Source organism: Poecilia reticulata, chromosome 19 (genome assembly GCF_904066995.2).
Source record: "Poecilia reticulata chromosome 19, P_reticulata-male-v2, whole genome shotgun sequence".
Classification (NCBI taxonomy): domain Eukaryota; kingdom Metazoa; phylum Chordata; class Actinopteri; order Cyprinodontiformes; family Poeciliidae; genus Poecilia; species Poecilia reticulata.
In genome coordinates, this window is record NC_088848.1 from 3951108 (window position 1) to 3964938 (window position 13831).

General features: G+C 41.0%; 2 protein-coding genes across 9 annotated transcripts in view; one reads left to right on the plus strand and one right to left on the minus strand.

The window, feature by feature from the left end:
- Nucleotides 1-4558, plus strand: part of dnmbp (dynamin binding protein) — a 62505-nt gene extending 57947 nt beyond the window's left edge. For all 6 annotated transcript variants that reach the window (XM_008436672.3, XM_008436671.3, XM_008436673.3 and 3 more), the window contains 4 exons: nt 458-646; nt 724-922; nt 1649-2274; nt 3444-4558. In XM_008436672.3, coding sequence (XP_008434894.1) covers nt 458-646; nt 724-922; nt 1649-2274; nt 3444-3632 — 1203 coding nt within the window. In that variant the 3' untranslated portion in view covers nt 3633-4558. The remainder of the gene's footprint in view (nt 1-457; nt 647-723; nt 923-1648; nt 2275-3443) is intronic.
- Nucleotides 4559-4959: 401 nt separating this feature from the next.
- The window catches only part of nrap (nebulin-related anchoring protein), a 29968-nt gene continuing 21096 nt past the window's right edge, over nt 4960-13831 (minus strand). For all 3 annotated transcript variants that reach the window (XM_017310901.2, XM_017310900.2, XM_008436675.3), the window contains 12 exons: nt 12858-12962; nt 11628-11726; nt 11434-11538; nt 11243-11350; nt 10061-10372; nt 9867-9971; nt 8587-8685; nt 8402-8506; nt 8210-8317; nt 6864-7175; nt 5671-5826; nt 4960-5592 (listed from right to left, as the gene is read on the minus strand). In XM_017310901.2, coding sequence (XP_017166390.2) covers nt 5320-5592; nt 5671-5826; nt 6864-7175; nt 8210-8317; nt 8402-8506; nt 8587-8685; nt 9867-9971; nt 10061-10372; nt 11243-11350; nt 11434-11538; nt 11628-11726; nt 12858-12962 — 1887 coding nt within the window. In that variant the 3' untranslated portion in view covers nt 4960-5319. The remainder of the gene's footprint in view (nt 5593-5670; nt 5827-6863; nt 7176-8209; nt 8318-8401; nt 8507-8586; nt 8686-9866; nt 9972-10060; nt 10373-11242; nt 11351-11433; nt 11539-11627; nt 11727-12857; nt 12963-13831) is intronic.

Genomic DNA, 13831 nt, shown 5'->3' on the forward strand with positions numbered 1-13831 from the left:
TTTAAGGAATTATTTACCTAAAACAAGCTCTACATGTTGCTGAAAAGTTACTTGTTAGTTAGTTTTGTCTGATTTTAAGAGATTTGCACAAGAAACTAGACAGTGTTTGGTAAGATTTTGTGTCTTTTGTAGTGTGGGATTTGACGAAATAAATATTTACAGATTAAACAATTTAATCTAATTAAACAAAGTTAGAATTGAAATTTAAGGTATCTGTGAGGAAATTACATTTCAGGAAACAAATCAGTGTTTTTCTTTTTTACCTTTTCGGGTCAAATTTTCCTCAACATTTTCATTACAATTTGAAAATCCCAGTACAGAAAACTTTAGTTTTTCTTAAAGTTTTTAAGATTTTTTTCTCAAAATCATGAAACAAAAAGTCAGATTTTGATTCTTCAGTGCTTCATTCACTGTAAAATTGACTCTGTTGTACTTTTCCCCCCCCACCCACCACCAGTTTTCTAATAAAGGCGGCGCAAAGGGAAACCTGTTCATGCAGTTTCAGGAGGAGTACCACCAGGTCCTCAAGCTGCTGCAGAGCTTCAGTTTCTGCCCGGAGACCCTGCCGCAGCCGGCTGGCACCATGAAGAGGTTTGAGAAGAAAACGCTGGAGAAGCAAAGCACCAAGAAACAATCTCAAGGAGTTGTGAGTTTACCCGACTTGCCTCGTTCTTAATAAATGACGCATAAGTACTGTGGCCGCTAACGCTAAATGTTTTCCAGCCCAACTTCGCTGCGCAGACGGACGAGCATCGCGCGGCTCTCCTGGCGGGCTACGCTCCCGAGAACCTTTACCAGGCGGAGAGGAACTTCAACGCCGCTCAGGATCTGGACATCTCGATTCAGGAGGGAGAGCTGGTTGGTGTGATAAAGCAGCAGGACCCGATGGGCAGCAACAACCGCTGGATGATTGACAACGGAGGTACATTATATTATATAAGCAACTCAAAACGAGGGGAACTTTTATGCACATTTCACGTTTTGAATGTTTTTATTTTTCCATTAGAGTTTCAACAGCTTCTAAAAAAAAAACAACCAGGTTTTTTTTTTTTTTAGGAATAATTTAATGTTTTAAAAACCTCTTAAATGTTAAGTCAGATTCCACAGGCACTGAGCCGTTACTTAGCAACCCAAACGGAACCCAGCCCGTAACCTGGCAACCCAAACGGAACCCAGCCCGTAACCTGGCAACCCAAACTGAACCCAGCCCGTAACCTAGCAACACGAGCTGAGTTCCAGCTACTTTTACTGGCTTTTTATTTCATTATTTAATTTTATTCGCTTCACAATGGCTGCTGGACTAGACAAGTGTTTTATTGCCAAGTTAACATTCAGAAACCATTTGCTGCCTTATGGTTGGTTCGTCTACTTTTTCATTTTGGGCCACATCCAGTTCATAACTGCCTTGTTGCTGAAATGTTCTATACAAATAAACGTGATCTGTTTGCAGCCATTTTCACGTGGGAGTGTAAATGTTGAGTTAGGGGGCGTGGCCTGAAGCTTATTTGGATTTAAAATGACAGGAGGCCCTAAAACAGCTGAGAATTTGCCATTATTTAAGAATAATTTGGTGCATAATTAGTTGTATAGATATCTTTCCTACGCTGTTCACCTTTAAGCTCATTGCTTTTTTATTTTTGTTTCGCAGTCACCCAGGGTTTCGTCTACAGCTCCTTCCTCAAACCGTACAACCCGCGCCGGAGCCACTCGGACGTTTCCATCGAGAGCCAGTCGTCCAACGAGTCCGGCTACGGCGGCTCCTCCCCCGTTTTCTCCCGCCAGAACAGCAACAGCACTTTAACCTTCAACCAGGACGCCGCCACCGTCAGCTACTCCGCGGCGCCGCAGAGCCACCCGTCGCCGCAGCCGTCACTGGACTCCGCCTCGTCCCGCCGCGGCCAGGCGGCCTCCAACCCCGACGCCGTCGCCCAGAACTCCTCGTCCCGGACTCACGCGAGCCGCAGAGACTACGCCGACCCATCGCACAGGAGCGGCGGCACTCACAGAGACTCGGAGCCGGCGTGCCAGCACCCGGGCTCGCACAGAGACTCGTACGAGTCGCGGTACGAGAGCAGGAACAGAGACACGTCGGATTACTCGGAGACGGACTCGTCGTCCTCTCAGATGAACAGCGACGGGTCCAAACGACACGGACACGCAGACAGGAGCTACAGCTCACCGCACTGGAGGGACAGGAAGTCCGCTCACAGCCGGGACGAGTACGCCGAGCCGGAACCAGAACCAGAACCAGAAAGTGAACTGGACGGTCATCAGGTACTGGAATTTATCTGGATTTCTCTCCATATTGTGAGTTTTGTAAAATTACTCACATCTCTTCTTCAGTTGTTTGGTAAAAATTTCAACATGTTTTAAGTATGAATTTGAATTTATTTTATTTATTACCAAATCTGAAAAGTTTGTCTGACGTTTTGTTTTCAAACCGTTTAGTTTCAGGCAGATTTACATGTCTGAACATTTTTCACAGATTCCTGAAGCTGGGTGACGTGTGGCTTAAAAATTAAAAATATTTACGCCTCAAAAAGAAATTATAAACGACAGAAAATATGTTTAAAACGTGGCTTTTATTTCAATTTCATCTGTGAGTTCAATGAGGAGCATTAAGACCAAATTATAAGAATTTATGTTTAATTACAAAAATATAGTCATAACATCAGAAGGATAAAAATTATTTTACCTGAAGAAATGAGAAAAGGCTTGTTTTATGTGTCGGAGTTTTCACAAATTTAATACTTTATTCCCCAAATATTATGACTTTATTCTTTTTTTTTGTTGTTCTTGTATTACTGCGACTTTGTTCTTGTTAAAATGATTTTATTTATAACATATATAAAAAAGTAAACTTAGCCTGACGCTCATCTTTTGTCGTAGCGTTGATCTGAACTCAAAGTCCAAATAAACAGAAACTGTTAAAAAAAAAAAACCGCTTGTGAAACAAGATGGCCGCCCTGTGTGCGCTGACATCACTCTACGGAACTACGGAAGCCCAAAAAGTTCATTTGGGGAAAAAATGTTGTTAAATGTAAACCTTTGCTAATCGATTTGTCGCCCAGCCATTATGTGGATCAGCTTAGACTCGGGCTGGACGGAGAGGTTCTGTGCCTGTTTGCATTATCTCACCACAGATTCTTTAAATCTTAACTTTGACTAGGCCATTGTAACACATGAAAGCTCTCCAGCTCCTTTCCTTTACAGTCAGTGTTCTGTAACTTTCAGATTTGTCCTTCATCTCTGATGTTTCCAGAAAAAGTAAATAAAATCTCGTAAATGTAACTTTAGTTCAGTCAATTTCACAAGATCCCATTTAAAATATGTTGAAATTTATGTTTGTAATGTGATAAAAACTATTTGTCTAACATTAATAAACCTGCCGGTAGTTGATGCAGAAGAACGTGAAAATGACCTTTTTGTTTTGTTTTTTTCAGATTTACTACGCGCTGTACTCCTTCAAAGCCCGCTGCGCTAACGAGATGAGCATCTCCGCCAACGAGCGGCTGCGCATCCTGGAGTTCCAGGACCTGAACGGAAACGGCGAATGGTGGCTGGGGGAAGCCGACGGAGGAAGACGAGGATACGTGCCTTCCAACTACATCCGCAAGTCCGAGTACACATGATCGCGCTCTGCCCTCGCCAAGGACACGGCGACCTTGAGAACTTCCCGAGCGAAAACGGAACAAAGCGAGCGTTTTGCTGTAACTTATTCTGAAACTGTTTCCATGGGGTCTGATGTGGAGGACTAGTGCTGCAAACTCGCGATCCTGGCATTTTTATTCGCCTGTATTTATATACTTTTCTTTTTTTTTTAAAGATGTTTTTTACGAGCTAGAAGGTGCACTTTGCACTGCAAAAACACGAAATTTTACCAAGTAATTTTGGTCTATATCAAATATCTAAGCACATTTGGAATAAGAGAAAAATTGAGCAAGATGTAGAGGCTTGTTTTTAAAGTAAATAATATTAATGAAAATGTATTTGTTCCATAAAATTAAATTTTATTATAAGTGGAATAATCGAGTAACAAATTATTTACTTAAAACAAGCCTTTATATCTACCTAAAAAGTTACTTTTAAGTAATTTATTTTCTTATTTCAAGATATTCGCAGTAGAAACTAACCTAAACTACTTTTAGATTTTGTGTTTTTTGCAGTGTGGCCTTCGGTTCCCAGATAAAAACCTCTGAATTTCCACATTTTCTGACGCCGCCGAGGACGGCGGTGTTTAAGTCGATGTTGACTTGAACACCGCAGGACTGAAACGGGAATGTTTTGGGTTATTCTGTTACAGTGCAGAACCATAAAATGATGGCCTTTTCCTGACCTCATATTGGGGGGTTCTGCAGAACAAACAGCTTGGAGTGTTGTGTGGCGTTTAAAACAAAAACGTAAAGCTACAGACTTTACAAACTCTGGTTTTGAACTTGGCTGAATGTCGCGGCCTGATTAACGTGTACATTTTGGGCCAGATAAAGCTGTATGTAGAGACTTACGGTTTGGTGCCCAAAGTAAAATGTTTGAATAAAATTGTGCTCAGATGAACAAACTCGTGTCCCGACTTAAACTAACATTGTTGGGTATATTGTGGGAAAATTGATTTTTGTTTACAGAACCCAAACATCACAAATAACCAGATCTGGGGATTATTCAGGGATTTTTATTAGATTTTATATAATCAAATGAGAATCTGTGTTTAATACCCAGAGATCCTGCACACTTGGGAAACGTTACATTCAATTTAATTGGTTTTAGCTGTTAATTTCAGTTTTTTAGTCAATTTCTCTTCTTCCAACTTGCCTAAAATGTTCTTGTCCTCGATTTTTTTCTTCTTTCCATCCATCATTCCCTGCTTTAGCTGCTCTTATTTCAGGCGGTGCAGGGATGTGAGGGCATAAATGCATTTGCTGGATTGCTAAATTGTGTGTTAAAAAGAAATCGTTACTCCCGTTTGCGATGAAAAACCTTTATTGGGATATTAATAAAAGCAAGCGTTTACTCTCAGCCCAGCTTTGAGTTACAGGAAACATCGTTACAAACTCACAAAGCTGAACCTGCCAGACGAAAATGTGACGTTTATCTCAGGAGGTTTGTTTTTGCCTTACATGATCAAACTTAAGCTTCTGTTACTAAACTGACGATATTATTTATTTTCCATCTTGACTAAAAGCACAAACTTCAACTCCACGTCCTTTTTCTCTAAATCCCTTTTGTTCAACACGTACTTTAACCCTTTAGCAAACATAAATCCAGCCCTGCTTCAACATACTTAATCCACATTATTAATCTTATGAACACCTATAGTAAAATCTATGCGTTTTCTAGAGCTTTACTGGAGACGTTTGTTGTCACCGTGCTCTGGATGGCAGCTGCTGAGGAAGACGAGGAGGATTTCTTCTCCATGGATCTGAATGAAGTCGTGACGGTGGAGGATTTCTTCTGGACCGTCTTCTTCCTCTTGACGTGAAGGACCTCCATGGCGTCCATGTTGATGCCTTTCTGGATCTCCTCGCTCGTCTCCAGCTGCTCTGCCGCCTCTTGCTGCTGCTGCTGTTGCTCCATCTGCTGCTGGTGGTGGTGCAGCTGAAAGGTGGAAACGGAGAGAAGGTTAAATGAAGCATTTGTCGTCTTTTGGTTTTTATCTTTAGCTGCGTTTCCCACCATCATCATATGCTGGTACTTTGCAATCGCCTCGTCAGCGGTAACGCCCTCAGCTAGGCCCAGTTCTGCGGCCCGGCGGGCCAGCTCGGCCTTATGGGAGCCAGGAGGGGTCCAACCGACTCCCCTGATCCAATTCAGGTCAGACTTGTAGTTCACCTGGTAAAAAAAACCCCATAATGCTCAATAGACACCTATCAATGTCTGGCTACAATAGAAAGTATTAAAAATTTTCTCTCTTTGTTTCATTGCAGCCATTTGCTAAAATCAAAAAGTTCAAATTATTTCTCATAAATGTTCACTCAGCATCCCAGCTGGACAGAAAAAAATCCAAAGGTAGAATTTTTTTTAAAATTACTGGAAAAGAAAAACTGGAATATAAACACGGTCAATTTGAAGAAAGTACTTTGCAAGTCGTGAAAACAATCCAGTATGTTTTAGGAAAGTACTCAGGCAGTTTCAGAAAAGTACCCAGTAAGTTTCAGAAATGTATTCTGTCTGGTTTGGGAAAGTATCTAGTAAGTTTCAGGAAAGTACCTAGTAAGTTTCTGGAAAGTCCCTAGTAAGTTTCTGGAAAGTACCCAGTAAGTTTCAGGAAAGTACTCAATAAGCGTCATGGAAGTACCCAGTACGTTTCAGGAAAGTACCCAGTACGTTTCTGGAAAGTACCCAGAAAGTTTCAGGAAAGTACCTAGTAAGTTTCAGGAAAGTACTCCATAAGCCTCATGGAAGTACCCAGTACGTTTCAGGAAAGTACCCAGTAAGTTTCAGGAAAGTCCCTAATAAGTTTCTGGAAAGTACTCCATAAGCCTCATGGAAGTACCCAGTACGTTTCAGGAAAGTACCCAGAAAGTTTCAGGAAAGTACCTAGTAAGTTTCAGGAAAGTACTCCATAAGCGTCATGGAAGTACCCAATACGTTTCAGGGTACTTTCCAGAAACTTTGTAAATTTCTGGAAAGTACCCAGTAAGTTTCTGGAAAGTACTCCATAAGCGTCAGGAAAGTATTCAGTCAGTTTTTGGCAAGTACCCAGGCAGTTTCAGGAATATACCCAATAAATGTCAGGAAGGCACTTGGTAAGTTTTGAGAAAGTTTCAGAAACTCTAAGTTCCGAACCAGTACCTCTAAAAGTTTCTTTATGAAACTTTCAGATCCGGTTTTAAACTCGGAGTAGTTTTAAAACTCGGGCGTCTCACATCGCTCTGCAGCTTGTATGCCTGCTTGGCGTGCTTGACGGTGAGCTGCTCGGGGTCGCAGGTGTAGTCGTGCAGTTTGCGGCGGTAGGTGACGTCGCTGGCCTGGGCCTGACTCCTCTTAGCCAGCAGGAACTCGGGCTGGTCCGGCCGGATGTTGTAGCGGGCGCGCTCCTCCTTGGACTGACGCTTGTACTCCAGGTTGCTCTGAAGCTTGCTGGCAGCCAACGAGTGGACCATCTTTGGGTCGTCCTCCACGCAGCGCAGCCCCACCTGCTGGCCCTTCTCCTTCAGGTGGGACTCCTTGTAATGGACCTGTGAACAAAGATTAATTACTTCAAATTAGACATCAAGATATTCTACGGTACAACAAGGAACGCACAAGTAACTTTTGGTCAGGTGACTACATGAGTGAAGAACTGCATGCTGACGTTGACTACCCATTGGTTTTAGCTGCTAAGCTACCAACATAATGCGCTAAATCGTGTATGAATGTGTGATACATAAAAGAAAAACAGACGCAGTGCTTTGCTACTGATTGTCAACACTACAGCTACTAGATAACAAGATCAGTAAAAGTTTTAATTAAAAAAGTAGTGAGGGCGAGGGAAGTAAGCTAGCATAGCTATGCTAGCTTGACTTTGACAACCTTAACATGTAGATGTGCTGTGGAATTTGGTGTGTTTCGATTCAGTTAAAACATTTTTTAAAAAGGCGACCAAGTCACCAACTCTCTGACAGATCATCAGCAGAGCAGGTGTTTACATTAGCTAATCAGCCACAGCTGTGTTAGCTTAGCTAATAGCAGCGGTAGCTAATGTTAGCTTATCTAATAACAGCGGTAGCTAATCTACCACGCCTGTGTTAGCTTAGCTAATAATAGCAGCGGTAGCTAATCTACCACAGCGATCACTTATTAATAATTGCAAAAATAAACATTGATGATAAAACCATAAAACTGTAACGGACTGAATGTTCTGTTCTTTGTTTTGAAAATGTTTCAGTGGTTTTATTGGTGTTAAATCCTGAAACGTATAGTGGCGTTGCTGTCGGTTGCTATGGCAACGGGTCTTTTTGTAGCACAACCAACACAAATAGCACTGAAAAGTTTGGGGTTTTTTTTAGTTGTTTTCCAGGGTTATTCTTCGCTTTACTGTGACACACTGCGCTAAATTAATAATACCAACAAACCCAGGTTCCATTTAGTTAAGGGAGTCGTTCTGCTACAGCTGCGCGACGTTGGATGGCGAGTAAGAGAATCGTCTTCTTGCCCTCCGGCGTCGTGCGCATGAGCGTCCAGATGTACATAATTACATGCGTCGTGTCCATGACCTCCGGACCAAACCTACGTCGCTGGCGATGTCTCTGGAGGCCTTGGCTGTTTGGAAGGGGATCGCGTCCAGCCTCAAGTCGTAGCCTGACGTCTTCACCTGCTCCCCTGAGGCCTTGTAAACTTTCTTCACAGTGAAAGAAGAAGAAAAATCTCAGCATAGGACGATAAAGAGGAATCATCTGCGGTTTATTCACTAAAAGCGTCTTACATCGCTGATCTGCTGAGCGTTGATCTTGGCTCTGATGAAGTCGGGATCGTCTGGGTGTAAGGTGTATTTATGCATCTCGTCGTTCTTTCCAGACTTGTACAGTCTCTGCGATGCACAATAAAAGACATTAACAGCTAGAGGGAGAATTAAAGTACGTATGTATGCGTGTTTTGTCTTCTTTCTACCTCGCTGCACTGCTGGTAGCTCGTCTTCGCGTGGACGATGTCGGGAGAGTCGGCCACCGACGTAAACTTGATTCTGTCCGGCAGCTGGCGGTATTTCTTCTGCAGGAGGAAAAAATAAATAAAAATCACGTCACAAGGTTTTAATTCGTTTGATTTGTTGTTTTTCTTTCCTCTGATTTGAATAATGTTTTATTTTTAACCTTTTTTTTTTTTTTTCTTTATTGTGAAACGTTTTCAGTGGAAATTGCTTCATAAATAAGTGAAGTTTAATTGTATAGCAAGTTTCAGATCAAATTATGGATCAAGCAATAAAAAAATACATTTTGTCAAAATGGGCTGCACAGTGGCGCAGTTGGTAGAGCTGTTGCCTTGCAGCAAGAAGGTTCTGGGTTCGATTCCCGGCCCCGGTCTTTCTGCATGGAGTTTGCATGTTCTCCCTGTGCATGGTGGGTTTTCTCCAGGTACTCCAGTTTCCTCCCACAGTCCAAAAACATGACTGTCAGGTTAATTGGCCTCTCCAAATTGTCCCTAGGTGTGAGTGTGTGTGTGCATGGTTGTGTGTCCTGTGTGTCTCTGTGTTGCCCTGCGACAGACTGGCGACCTGTCCAGGTGACCCCGCCTCTCACCCGGTACGCTAGCTGGAGAGGAACCAGCACCTCCTGACCCCACTGAGGAACAAGGGTGAATGAAAATGGATGGATTTTGTGAAAATAATGAAGCAAATACACATCATTTATATTATTCCAGTTATTATTAATCAAATGCAGTTTTAAACAGGTTTGATTTATTGGAACTCATCAGCGTTTCGGCTGTTTTGCAGTTTTCTGGAAGTTTGTTCCCAGAAACTGAAAGCTGCTTCTTTTGGTTCTGTTTATTTTTTTTTATAAATAAACTAAATATTATGTGACTGAAGCAAGAAAATACAAACAATTAAATGTTTCCTTAAGTATTTAAAATTATTTTATTAAGCCTTTACATGAAAATATTAGTGAAAATCTCAAGTGAAACACAGTATTATTATTTTTTACTCTTCAGAGTATTAAAATCCAGACTTAAGTCGGATCAATTATTCCACTTTAAATAAACTTCTTTTTGTTTTATTGTACTTTTATTGCATTATTTAGCTTCCCTGTTTGTTCTGTGTCTACATTTTGTTTTTAATTGCTTGTCTTACAGGCTAGAAATAAAATAAAATGAATTATTATTATTATTATTATTATTATTATTATTATTATTAGAGACAGATCAGGTTCTAGCGTCATTTTTTCCCAAATACTCACGTCACTTATGAGTTCTCCTGCCTTCTTGGCCGCCTCCAGCTGCGGCGTTCCCACTCCGTCCCAGGCCACTCCCTTCATGAAGCTCAGGTCGGATTTGTATTGTTTCTACGCACGAAGCAGTAAAACACACATGAATCAAGTTGTGCGTCGGTGTTTCTTCTTCTTCCTTTACGTCCCTCGTCTTTGTTCCTCACCTCGCTCTGCAGGCTGTACGCCTTCTTGGCCCATTTCACCTTCATGTCGTCGGGAAGCACCGTGTAATCGTGCAGCTTCGTCCTGTAGTCCTGGTCGCTGGCCAGCGCCTGCGCGTTTTTAGCCGCCACCAGGTGGATCATGTCCGGGGTCAGGTGGTACCGGCCGCTGGCGGACAGCGCGTCCCGGCGGTACTCCTGGTCGCTGGCCAGCCGGCCGGCCTGCAGGCAGTGCAGCAGGTGGGGGTCCTCCGTGACGCTCCTGACCCCGATGTGTTTCCCCTTCTCCAGCAGGTGGTTGTGCTTGTATTGGTACTGCAGAGACACGAGTTCGGTTGACTTCCTGGTTGCTTCAGTAACGGGTCAGCGCACGCGACTGGTCCAGAAAGCTTAACGTGTTTCTGTTACATAAGGCAGATGAATCGCATCACTCGTTTTGGCCTGCGCTGCGATCCGACAGTGCAAAGGCGCAAACATGAGTGAAAAAGAGTCGGGCTGTTTTACGGCGAGCCAAAATAAAAATCCGAGTTCATTTCTGCCAAAAAACTGAAATTTTGAGAACAATTTCTGAATTTTTCTAGAAGAAAAGAAAATTTCTGAGCTACAAACGTCGAAAATTTGTGAGAAAAAAAAAATTCAAACAATTTCTTGGAAGAAAATTGTGTGAAAAGTCAAAAAATTTGCTTGAAAATTACTCAAAGTTTGAGAAAAATCTCAGAAACTTTCAAGAAAAAGCAAGAAAATAAATTCTTACGCTGCAAGTCAAAAAATATGCAAGAACAAAATTTAAAAAATTTGAGATTAATATCAGAAATTTTCTGGAGACTAACTTGGAAATTTCTGAGTTCATAAAGTCGAAAATATTCGACTTTTGAAACTCAAATTTCCAAATTAGAAATTTCCCAGACTTATTTAACGTTTGTGAGTTTTTTTCTAGCAAATTTTCAATATTTTAAACTCAGAACTCTGAGATTTTCCCAGAACCATTCTGAAACTCATTTGAATTCTTTTCAAACTCAGACATTTCCTTGTTTATTCTAGAAAATGTCAGGAGTTTTTTGGCGGATGTTTACTCTTCCTTTCTTTTTCTGCTTATAATAACCATAATGTGCTGTTGCAGAGTGGGATTAATCTAGTTGATATTTTTTAATCGATTTTTACAGGTTTTCCTCCGGTTCTGCTTACGTCGCTGGCGATGCCCGTGGAGCTCTTGGCGGCCTGGAAGGGGATGTCCTGCATGGTGAGCTTGTAGCCTTGAGCCCGCAGCGTATGCCAGGACTCTCTGTACTTTACCTGCAGCAAATGTAGCACACAGAGAGTAAATTAAACATCTTGGACAGTCATTTTATTTCGGCGAGCAGCTGAAATCGTCGCACCTCACTGAAGTTGGAGGCGTTTATCTTTGCTTGTGTAATCTCTGGTCGCTCGGTTGTAATAGTGTAGCTGTGCTGGTCGTTTATGCCCTTTTCTTTGTACAGGCGCTGAGAAAAAAAACAAAAAGTATTATGTTGCATATTATAAAACCTACTGAAGGCGTAGTAAAAGTGTATCAATAGAGTTCCTGACTCACTTCATTTGTGATTTGTCCGCTGAGTTTAGCGTGGATGATATCTGGGGAGTCGGCGACGGAAGTGTGCCTGAATTTGTACGGCTGCTGTCGGTACTTTTTCTGTGACAGAAAACGGACGTTTTATTACCTTTCAGAGAAAATCATTTAAATTCTTCCCAAATCATCCATCCATTTTCTATACACCCTTGTCCCTCAGTGGGGTCAGGAGGTGCTGGTGCCTCTCCAGCTATCGTTCCAGGCGAGAGGCGGGGTCACCTGGACAGGTCGCCAGTCTGTCGCAGGGCAACACAGAGACACACAACCATGCACACACACTCACACCTAGGGGCAATTTGGAGAGGCCAATTAACCTGACAGTCATGTTTTTGGACTGTGGGAGGAAACCGGAGTACCCGGAGAAAACCCACCATGCACAGGGAGAACATGCAAACTCCATGCAGAAAACCGGGGCCGGGAATCGAACCCAGAACCTTCTTGCTGCAAGGCAGCAGCTCTACCAGCTGCGCCACTGTGCAGCCCCTTCCCAAATCAATGAGTGTAAATATAAAATATTTAAAAATCTGTATGTTTTCTTGTGGACACGGCTGGGAAAAAAGATTTTTCTGGGAAAACACAAAATGCAGTTTTTGAAGGAAGATGGACTTTTGCTAAAATTATTTAGTTTATTAATGGAGGAAAGTTTTGCAAACCAATATAACTGAACTGAATAACTGGTTGGGTCACAAAAATAAATTAATCGATTGATTGCATGATAAATCAAATTGAGCTCAATCACTTTCATTCTGATGATTTTTTTGGAGTTCAATTCTATAAACATTATCATCCATTTTATAAATTTTTTTGGGTATAAGTGGTTTTTATTTTGATTTTATTCTTTGTTTTTGGTTGTCGCATATTTAAAATATCTTCCAGTTGCTTTGTTTTTAAAATTAAAGTTTATCAAAACAACAATATTATCGTTTATCGCAATCATTTCTGGGACAATTTATCGTCCGGCTGTCCCACAATTTGCAGCTCTTACGCTTTTACGTTTGTAAAAGCTGTAACCGTGGCAACGAGGTATTGTTTTTGCAACCGCAAGCAGCTGATTAGCATCTCAAGGAATCTTTGAAAATGAGGCTTCGTGGATGCAGAGCAGGAGCAAAGCAGAGGGAGATATTTGATACTTAAAAAAGAGGAGATGATATTTTTATCGTTGTGATAAAAAGAAAATCAAAGATGGCGTCTCACGTCACTGATGAGGTCTGTGGCTCTCTTGGACTCCTCGATCTGCAGAGCTCCGGTCGCGATCCAGGCGGCGCCTCGCAGGTAGTTCAGGTCGGAGCGATACATTCTCTGTGGACAGAAAACTTTCCTGTAATTTTACACACGCAGAGAAAACGTTTACATGTTTTCTCTGTGTGAAAACATGTAAAAGTTTTCACGTTTACATGTCTGACTGAACATTTTGCTTTCTTACAGGATGACAGAGAAACATGAAAGAATACAAGTCCAGTCGGAGGTTTACAAACCCTCATCAGGAGCCTTGATGTTATAGTTAACTATTCTTTCTCTTCTCTGGTGACATATAACATTTTAATTAATGTAACATATTATATTCTTGTTTTTTTAGTACATCTGACTCAAAATTTTGGACTGATCCAAAATTTTGGAGTATGTATTAAATGAAATAAGTAATGAAATTTGAATAATAATAAATGGAGATTAATCTCAGAAATTTTCAACAAAAACAAACGTGGACATTACTGAGTTTGAAAAGTCGAAGATTTGCTGGAAATTCGTTTTCCAACGTGAAAAAACTTTTGACTTTTGAATATTTAAAAAAAAAAAATTCTAGAATTGTTTTTAGGTTAATCTAAAAATTTTATTATTACTTTTCAAACTCTGAAATTCTCAAGTCTTTTCTTAAAAATTTCTGATTTCACTCTCAAGATGAATCAGTTCTTTTAAGCTATATTTTGACTTTTAAACTCAGAAATTCCCACATTTTTTTCTTGAAAATTTCAGGGGGGTTTTTTCAAGCAAATTTTCAACTTTTCAAGTTTGAAAATTTCCATGTTTTTCTTGAAAATTTCGGAAATTGATTTAAAAATTTAAAACTCATAAATTTCCACATTTTTTCTTTAAAATTTCTGAAATGAATTTCAAACGTTCAGAGTTTTTGCTTGCAATTTTTTTTGACTTTTCAAAGTCAGAGATTTCCA